Source organism: Oncorhynchus kisutch, unplaced genomic scaffold, assembly GCF_002021735.2.
Source record: "Oncorhynchus kisutch isolate 150728-3 unplaced genomic scaffold, Okis_V2 scaffold967, whole genome shotgun sequence".
In the NCBI taxonomy this organism is placed as follows: domain Eukaryota; kingdom Metazoa; phylum Chordata; class Actinopteri; order Salmoniformes; family Salmonidae; genus Oncorhynchus; species Oncorhynchus kisutch.
In genome coordinates, this window is record NW_022262912.1 from 56,319 (window position 1) to 66,358 (window position 10,040).

The window sequence follows — 10,040 nt, forward strand, 5'->3', positions numbered from 1 at the left end:
TGATAATTTCCCATCATTATTCAACAGGCTAATGGGTCTCCAGTTGTCTATATAAAGAGTATCCTTATTAAGTTTGGGAATCAAAGTAATTACACCTTGTTTTAAGGAAGCCGGTAACTCCCATTTTTCTATTGATTCTTGAAACATAGCAAGAATGAAAGGAATCAATTTATCATTGAATGCTTTATAAAACCCGCTTATTAAACCATAATTTCCAGGGGACCTATTGTCCTTAAGGCTTTTAATACAGTATTTTATCTCAATTTCAGATAACTCATCATCACAAAAATCCCTGAAATCATTATCTATCTTCTTAGCAATGTTTGCAACACGTCATGCTCTTATCAACTGAGCTACGAAGGAGCACGTCGACGTCACTAGAATGATGACAACAATTTTAAGGGACTCTAAAGGGAATCAGAATTCCAAACTAATTTCTATGGCAACACAGTTGTCAATTTTGTAAACAATCATTTTCGAACGTGTGTTGCCAAGAGACATCTAACCGACGTTCTATGGAACGTTTTCTGTGCGAAAACAACAACTTTGCTGCTGACAACAAACTTGTTTGATTTTTGAGACCTGAGAACAATCGACTGGAAAATGCCTGGGTGCTTTTCAAGACTGGCGGAGAGAGTGCGTGGACGTCGGCGGCCTACTGCGTCGACGGGTTGTTCAAATTCATTTGTGGCTTGTTTTTCTTGTCTTTTTCTGTTTTGCAGGGTTCGTGATCGTCGACAGGTGGACAGCGACAGCGACTTCGAAGAGGGTATGTGGAGTTTACAACTCTTCTTTGACTACATTTAACAATGTCATTATAATTTGCGAAATGTTGTGTATTTCTATCATTGAGACTTGGCAAAAATGCTAGTGCTCGAGATGTTGTAGCTTGCTAGCTAACATTAACTCTAGTAACTGTTGCTAAGCAATCGACTTAGTATTTAGTATTAGCAATCTTGCTATTTTTTTTTATGTCCTAACAATAGTTTATTTTATATTCCAATGTTCCTCATTTTAGAAACAACTGTCCTGGATGAGGTCCAGTTGGATGTGCCATTGGATGATGTGCCAGATGTTCCACAGCTGCCAGTCCTCCTTGATGTCCAGAATGCTGCTATCATCCTTGAGGATGTGCCAGATGTGCAGACTATCCTTGAGGTACAATTTTCTGAAAGTTTGGGGTTTTATGTTTGAAAAATATCCCAGATATTCAAGTTGTGTCTCTTTAACATGAAACAAATCTCTTGTCTGCTTTCTGCTTTAGGAGGCCACTGGCAATTGGCAGTTGATTCCGATTAGGTTCAGCCCCCAGTACTGTGGGCCTGTTGTGATCAGGGTAAGAGACCCCCCCCCCCCCACACACACACACACACAGTCACATCACTGTTACAATGTTTACTGTTTCCAGCATGAATGTATTGTAATGTGCAGAACAATGCCGGTCCGGTGGTTAAAGCTTGGAGAACTTTCCAGTTCATCAGCCCCATCATCACCTACATGCGTGGGGGATCCCAGGTATGTGTCTTTGTAACAACCTAATCATAATCTATATTGTCAGTCATTTGATCTTGATGGAAATGTGTCACAGTAATTGCCGAAGTGGTTTTGTTGATGTTGTCTTGTTGTTTATCTCAACAGCAGGTGGTGGTGAGGATGCACCACGTGAGTAGGGTGAGAGGCCTGGAGACTCAACTGGTGTGGGCCATCTCCAAGGAGACAGCCAGGCTTAGTCCAGAGGGCATCCCCTACTGTGCCACCAAAGTGCAGTCCATCACTTGGATCCAGGTAAGACGTAAATACTACTGAAACAGTAGTAGATTAGGCTTTTCTTCACTTATTCCATTTGGCCTTAATATGTATTCTCTCTTTGTCAGCGTGTGGCTGGCAGGGTGACCCACTATGCATCTCACCTCCGCCACGAGACGTCTGTGGACGTGACGCTTGGCTGCTACCAGGTAAATAAACGATTTCCTATGTATATAGACTAGACATTACTGGGCATTTTTGCATTCGATTTGGTGTGTTTTCTAATAACGTGTGTGTGTGTGGTAAACCGGTGTGCTGTGTGTGTTTTGAGCAGCAGACTGATGTCTCAGTGGTGTACGCCACTCTCCACATGGGGCTGGACGGGCTTCTATCCTCTTCAGCGTGGTCGGAGGCTGCCTCCTTCTCTACTCCCACCACTCAGCAGTTCACTGACCCAGAGCCTGAGGGCCACAACTGCTATGAGGTCAGACGTTACACACACATACTATTGACTAGGAGCATTAAGATCCTTCCATTGACCGATTGTTTGTTATGTCATTGCATTGGTCACTGGTTTTGAATGCTTGTTTTGTTGTCGTAGGGCTGGGAGGAGGACCTGCTGCCTGAGGAGAGGGAGGTTCCTCTGCTAAAGTGAGTTCCTCTAAATGTCTGTGTAGTCTGAGCTTGTCAAATGCTGAAGGATAGTGGTCATAATGCTGTTATCCCCCATTGACTCTAATGGTTGACATGCTTCATTCCCTCCCTTTCACAGCCTCTACCTTACCACCAAGAGAGTGGAGGACATCGCCCTGAGGCTCGTCTCCTTGCGCCAGGCCTTCACTGTGCGTGGACCCACTGTTCTTTTTGTCTCTGTGACTTCTTGTTCTGTCTCCAAGAGGAAGATGTCTCACCCTAACTCTTCCCTCTTCCCTAGACCCTGCTTGGTTCCACCCTGAGCAGGAACCATCTGTTTGTGGCGGGAAAGGTCCTCCTGGGCGGCCTTGTTCAGGCCAACCACATGGTAACTCACTCTCTTTCAAGGGAAAGAGAGCGTCCCTGAGGGGAAATGTGTTCTGTTCACTAAGATGCTCTTTTCTTTGTCATAGGACGAGGCCAAATTCATCAGTACCTATAATGACTTTGTGGACTACCTGAGTGACCCCTCCAAGCGGAATGACATTGAGAGGGAGCTGGCTGAGGCAAAGGTGAGTTCATTAACTCTTTCAAGTCTCACTGAGTTCTTCCACATGCATGTCTTTTATACATCACAGTAGCTGATATTTATGAAATCATTCCTATTTTCTCCAAACGTGTTTTCTTGTCCTAGATCCATCATGTGAACATGATAGATGTCCTCTTTGAGCTGGTGCTGTTTGGGATGATGACAGCTCAGAAGTCCCTGATGGTGGTAAGTAGCATCTCACTGGAACATGTTTTGATATCGCTCTATTAGCAGTTTCACTTAAATTCCTCATCTCTTCTCTTATCTTTTCTCCTCCTTTGTTTCCTTTAGCACCCTGGTGGGTTCGTGGAGCGTCTGTATGCTCTCCTGTACTCCTTCCTGCCCACTGCTGCCAACATGGAGCCAGAGGCTGATAGAATCCTACTGCTGCTCAATGTAAGAGTCAAGAGGTTACTTCCTGTTTACTTCCATATTCTTAGTGTACTTCCTTTTGACTTCCTTATTCATGTTTAACCAGGTTTCAATGCCATTTTAGGGGGAGTATTTCTAATTGTCTCTCTCCTCTTGATAAGCTAGTAACTCAGAGCCATTTTCTATGTGTTGTGTGGTGTTCTCTACAGGGCGGGCTGATGGCTCTGCTAGATGACATGTTTGGCCAGCAGCTGGCCTGGTACTTTAACCCAGAGTCTCTGGTCACTGAGCTCTCCAGCCTCCTGGAGTACCACTTGGAGAACCTCATGGCCAGCATGTAGTCCTACTGCAGGGACCATACTCCTTTCTCCTTCTCTCTCTCTTTTGAAGGAATTGAGGACTTGAAGTGCTTTGTTTAACCCTGATTAGTTAACACGCATTAATTTAATGTATTCTCTTGTTTTCTCTCCCCACAGGATTATTGTGACACTTTGCCTCCCAACAGGGCTGTAGACACCAATGCACTACATTACTTTGCACTGAATTTGACATTTTAAAATAAAATAAGTTGTAGTTCAAAAACAATTTTGTTTCTGTCTTTTCATCTATTTGATTTATGACCATTTCCTCTTCCTGGAGGTATAATGCATATATTAGAATATTACATGAACAATGATGCTTTATTATCTGCATATGGAAATAAAAAACTATGTTTAGTTGATTTACAGATACTACAGGCCCACACTTATATGGTTTTGTACTGTGGTTTGTGATACTGGGGCGGCAGGGTAGCCTAGTGGTTAGAGTGTTGGACTAGTAACCGGAAGGTTGCATGTTCAAACCCCCAAGCTGACAAGGTACACATCTGTAGTTCTGCCCCTGAACAGGCAGTTAACCCACTGTTCCTTGGCCATCATTGAAAATAAGAATTTATTCTTAACTGACTTGACTAGTTAAATAAAAAAATACTGTACTATTTAAAAACATGTACGATGACATACACTGAGTCCACAATAGACTAGGAACATCTTCCTAATATTGAGTTGCACACTCTTTTCCCCTCAGAACAGCCTCATTTCCTCTGGGCATGGACTCGACAAGCTGCCCTAAGTGTTCCACAAGGATGCTGGCCCATGTTGTGTCAAGTTGGCTGGACGTCCTTTGGGTGGTGGACCATTCTTGATACACATGGGAAACTGTTGAGCATGAAAAAAAATTTCATTTCATTAACTCCGTTCTAAGTTCTACGCATCCCAGCGCATGGAAAAATCAATGGTACAAAACACAATATATTGATCTTGAAAGAGTTGCGTAACGGGCTGCAGGGAGGTCAGGCGCAGGATAGCAGAACTGGGTATTAACCGGAGCAGTTTAATGAGGAAAAAACCAAAGGCACCCAGAACAACAGAATATGGGTTGAAATAACCCGTCGCAAACAAGTCTGAAGTGCACATACACTTTACAACAAACAATTCCACACACAGACATGGGGGGAACAGAGGGTTATATACACGTCAAGTAATGAGGGAATGTAAACCAGGTGTGTGGGAAAACAAGACAAAACAAATGGAAAATGAAAGGTGGATCTTCAATGGCTAGAAGACCGGGATGTCGACCGCCGAACGCAGCCCGAACAAGGAGAGGAACCGACTTTAGTGGAAGTCGTGACAGATCTGTTTAAAACAATCAATCTTGTCATCGTGATCTGAGGTTAACATTTTGTGTAATTCTTTTATTTTTGTATTCTTTTATTTTATACTTAGTTTTTAAATTACTTAGTTTTTATTGTAGGAACACAAAGTACAAATAAAGCCAAATAAAAGAACAACAACAAGAAAAGATCTGGCAGTTACAGTGCACTTCATACCTTCATCATCATACCATCATATTAGTTACATTGACATCTTTGAATTAGACCTTTTCCAAGTACGAAACCCATTTTTCCCAGTATTCTTGACCTCTCTCCTGTTGAGTTCTTAAGGCAAAGGGCATACGCTCCGTGTGGTGTATTTCTTCTACAATGTCTATCCATTGTGTCACTGTGGGAGGGTCTTTTTGTAGCCATTTCCTAGTGATAGCCTTTTTACTGGCTGCCAGTTGGACCTTCAAGAGGTACTTTTCTCTATTGTGTAAGTTATCAGGTATTTCACCCATGTACAAAGAAATGAATGTTTGTTCTATGTCAAATCCCATTATTTTTCCAATGTTAGATCTTATTTCTCCCCAGTAAGTTTCGATTGCGGGGCAAGTCCAGAAGATATGAGAGTGGTCCGCCCTCAATAGACCGCATTCTCTCCAACAAGGGTGTTGTGAGCCAGTCTGTTTTGATTTCAGTTTAGGTGTTATGAAGAAACGTATAACATTCTTCCAACAGAATTCTCTCCATGACCTTGAGTTGGTGGAGCTTTGTTGAGTCTCTAATATATTCAACCATGTTTCATCAGTTATTTCAATGTTAAGTTCCTCCTCCCATTTCTTTTTAAAATAGTTTGTAGAATGTTTCTTTGAGGATTGAATACCCAAGTAGAGATTTGAAATAGTTTTTTCGTTACTCCCCAAGTTGTATGCGTTAGTGAAAACTTGGATTAATTTTGGAGGTGCTCGAGGGTCAGTCACTTTTATCTCCCTTACGAAATAGTGTCGTACTTGTAGGTATCTGTAAAAATCTTGTTTATCCAAGCCATGTTTTTTACTTAGGTCCTGGAAGTTATCTAGGTTCCCATTCCTTACAATTGTACTGAATGACATGATGCCTTTCTGCGTCCATTGTTTAAACCTGCTGTCCTGAGTTGCAGGGATGAAGCTGGGGTCGTATGCGGGCCAATTCAGCAGTTTGATCTCTCTGTCTAAATTATTTTGCTTAACTACCCTAAACCATGTCTTCAGAGAGAAATTAATCCACTGATTTTGTCTATTGTATATTTCTTTTACCATCTCCTTATTTCCCAGTACTGACTGTATGGGTATCTCTGTCAGCGTAGTCTCGATGTCTTTCCATTTGGATTCGTATTCTGAATTGCACCAACACACCAGGGGTCTCAATTGGGCTGACACATAATAATCTTTTAGGTTTGGTAAGGCCATACCTGTAATGTTGTATATCTAGTTCTTGGTCTCTTACTGTTCCGTTGATCCCATTCCCTAAACTGTTTAGGTGGGATTTCTATGGGCAGTGATTGGAACAAATACAGTAACCTCGGCAGGATGTTCATTTTGATTGTTTCAATTCTACTACTAAGATCTAAGGGAAGTGAATTCCACCTGTCTAGGTCATCATATATTTTCTTGTTAATGTGATCGTAATTCATACAATAAAGTTTGGGTATATCCTTTGGTAAATTTACTCCCAGATATATAATGGATGAAGAGGTCCAGGTGAAGTTATACCTACTCTTCAGATCTTCCTGTGGGGTATAATTATATACTAGGGCTTGGGTCTTGTGTACGTTAAGCACATACCCTGAATATGTTCCAAATGTTGTAAAACATCCATCAATCTAGATACACTTGAGCCTGGGTCTTTAAGGAATAACAGAACGTCATCAGCATACATGCATATCTTATGTTCACTGCCTCTTATTGTTATTCCCTCTAAGGTTGGGTCCTGTCTTATTGCCTGTGCTAATGGTTCTAGGTACAAGGAGAAGAGTGTGGGTGATAGATTACAGCCTTGTCTTGCCCCTCGCTCTAATTTTATCGTTCGTGTCAAATGTCCATTTATCTTTATTCTAGCGGTCGGACATGAATACAGTGTTTTGATGCACTGTATCACTTCTTTGTTGAAACCAAATCTTTCCATAACTTGGAATAGGTAATCCCATCCCACTGAATCAAATGCTTTTTCTGCATCTAGGCTGATTAATATTGCACTTGTCGTATTCTGAGTAATGTGGTCCATGACATGTAGTGTTCTCCTTATATTGTCCTGTGTCTGCCTATTTGTGTATGAAACCAGTTTGATCTCCGTCAATCAATTCTGGGATTATGTTCTCCATTCTTTTGTCTATTATTGATGCATATAGTTTATAATCTGTGTTAAGAATTGCGATAGGTCGATATGAACTGCATTCTTTCTTTTCTTTACCCTCTTTTGGGATTACTGATATGATGGCCTCTCTCCATGAGGGTGGGAGACCCCCCTCCCTCAGAGTCCAGTTAAAACAGGCCTTAAGTAGAGGTGCTAATTGTTCTCTGAAGGTCTTGAACCATTCTGAAGGGAAGCCATCAGTGCCTGGAGACTTGTTGGCTTTTTGCTGAGATATTGCTTTATTAATTTCTTCGGTGGATATTTCTGAAGATAGTCTATCATTTTGCTCTGTCCCAATTTAGGGGAGATCGTGTGAGTTCAAAAAGTGCTCTATTGTCTGTGCATCTGCCTTCTCTGGTTGCTTGGACAGATTTTTGAAATATGATTCAAATGCATTCTGTATTTCATCTAATTTGCATGTGATCTTTTTTGTTTTGGGGTCTTTTATTTTGAAAATGGTATTCTGTGCTTGTTGTTTCCTGAGTCTCCATGCTAGTAATTTGGTTGCCTTTGAGCCTGCTTCATAAACTTTTGTTATTAACCAAATACTTATTTTCCACCATAATTTGCAAATAAATTCATTAAATTAAATTCATTTTGTCTGTCATAGTTGAAGTGTACCTAAGATGAAATTTACAGGCCTCTCATCTTTTTAAGTAGGAGAACTTGCACAATTGGTGGCTGACTAAATACTTTTTTGCCCCACTGTATATGGTATCCCATCTAAAGATAAGGTTACTTATCTTGAAATTGTTACATGCAAGGATGAAAAACAAAGGAGTGAATTGGTATTATTATCCAAAGCTGAAGGGTTATCCAGGTCGGTTTATGTCTCGTTATCACTTGACTTACCCCCTAAAATTGTAAAGGACTTAGATAAGATTATTTATAGTTTTATTTGATGTGATATCCACAAAAATGATGTGGATATATTGAAGCAACATCTCAAGACATCAGTCAGGAAGTTAAGGCTTGGTCGCAAGTGGGTATTCCAAATGGACAATAACCCCAAGTATACTTCCAAAGTTGTGGCAAAATGACTTAAGGACAACAAAGTCAAGGTATTGGAGTGGCCATCACAAAGCCCTGATCTCAATCCTATCGAACATTTGTGGGCAGAACTGAAAAGGCGTGTGCGAGCAAGGAGGCCTACAAACCTGACTCAGTTACACCAGCTCTGTCAGGAGGAATGGGCCAAAATTCAGTCAACGTATTGCTGAAATAAATCATTCTCTCTACTATTATTGTGACATTTCACATTCTTAAAATAAAGTGATGATTCTAACTGACCTAAGACAGGGATTTTTTTACTAGGATTAAATGTCAGGAATGGTGAAAAACAGAGTTTAAATGTATTTGGTTAAGGTGTATGTAAACATCAGACTTCAACTGTACATAGAAGTGCACACTATTCTTATTGTTTTTTTATGTTTCTTAAAAGTAAAAGTAATATAGTCAACTATACAACTTCTACTACTACTACTACTACTACTACACTTTATATCATCCAATAATATATCATGAAAAACACTCAACATGAAGAATTTATGCAATTATGTTAATTTCAAATATTTATTTTGAAATATAGATTAGGTGCTCTTCTTTTTATAGCAGGAAGTAAAGGGACTGGACAAGGCTTTGCCTATAGCTGAAAACATCCTGGAAATGAGTGAACGCTTCCTTGGTTTCTTCTTGGTGGAGCATACACTCTCTGTTCGGCAGGATTCTTGATCATTGACAATTGCTGGGGGAAAAAATGTAAACATAACATTTCTTTAACTGACCCTAGTTAGTGTGAATAATTAGTATTGCATTATTATTATTTAAATTGTAATATTCTACATAATTTACAAATGTCGGGCGGCAGGTAGCCTAGCAGTCTCAATCCGCCTATTTAACACAGAAGTGTTACATAGGCCCCCCCCAGGGCTTAGTCTGTTTAGTGCCAAAAAGAAGGGGATAAAAACATGCTAAAATATATATACATATAAATATATATATATATATATATATATACAGTGCCTTGCGAAAGTATTCGGCCCCCTTGAACTTTGACCTTTTGCCACATTTCAGGCTTCAAACATAAAGATATAAAACTGTATTTTTTTGTGAAGAATCAACAACAAGTGGGAAACAATCATGAAGTGGAACGACATTTATTGGATATTTCAAACTTTTTTAACAAATCAAAAACTGAATAATTGGGCGTGCAAAATTATTCAGCCCCTTTACTTTCAGTGCAGCAAACTCTCTCCAGAAGTTCAGTGAGGATCTCTGAATGATCCAATGTTGACCTAAATGACTAATGATGATAAATACAATCCACCTGTGTGTAATCAAGTCTCCGTATAAATGCACCTGCACTGTGATAGTCTCAGAGGTCCGTTAAAAGCGCAGAGAGCATCATGAAGAACAAGGAACACACCAGGCAGGTCCGAGATACTGTTGTGAAGAAGTTTAAAGCCGGATTTGGATACAAAAAGATTTCCCAAGCTTTAAACATCCCAAGGAGCACTGTGCAAGCGATAATATTGAAATGGAAGGAGTATCAGACCACTGCAAATCTACCAAGACCTGGCCTTCCCTCTAAACTTTCAGCTCATACAAGGAGAAGACTGATCAGAGATGCAGCCAAGAGGCCCATGATCACTCTGGATGAACTGCAGAGATCTA

At 40.4% G+C, this 10,040-nt stretch overlaps 1 protein-coding gene across 3 annotated transcripts; it reads left to right on the forward strand.

Moving 5' to 3' along the window:
* Nucleotides 1-210: 210 nt before the first annotated feature.
* On the forward strand, nt 211-3,925 carry LOC116363905 (uncharacterized). Of its 3 annotated transcripts, none has more exons than XM_031817251.1 (14): nt 212-769; nt 1,019-1,158; nt 1,265-1,336; nt 1,432-1,515; nt 1,639-1,785; nt 1,875-1,955; nt 2,081-2,230; nt 2,348-2,397; nt 2,519-2,588; nt 2,681-2,767; nt 2,853-2,951; nt 3,074-3,154; nt 3,260-3,364; nt 3,550-3,925. In XM_031817251.1, exons 1-14 carry the CDS (start codon nt 604-606, stop codon nt 3,679-3,681), a joined length of 1,464 nt encoding a protein of 487 aa, XP_031673111.1. In that variant the 5' UTR covers nt 212-603; the 3' UTR covers nt 3,682-3,925. The 3 variants fall into 3 exon arrangements, with proteins under 3 accessions (XP_031673113.1, XP_031673111.1, XP_031673112.1); XM_031817252.1 differs by having other exon boundaries at nt 213-769; nt 3,817-3,925; XM_031817253.1 differs by lacking the exon at nt 1,265-1,336 and having other exon boundaries at nt 211-769.
* The last annotated feature ends 6,115 nt before the right edge of the window (nt 3,926-10,040 follow it).

Coding starts and splice junctions, on each gene's coding strand:
- LOC116363905 (XM_031817251.1), top strand. CDS start 604: ATGCCTGGGTGCTTTTCAAGACTGGCGGAGAGAGTGCGTGGACGTCGG. Junction 1,956..2,080: donor TGACGCTTGGCTGCTACCAG/GTAAATAAACGA, acceptor TGTTTTGAGCAG/CAGACTGATGTCTCAGTGGT. Junction 3,365..3,549: donor GAATCCTACTGCTGCTCAAT/GTAAGAGTCAAG, acceptor TGTTCTCTACAG/GGCGGGCTGATGGCTCTGCT.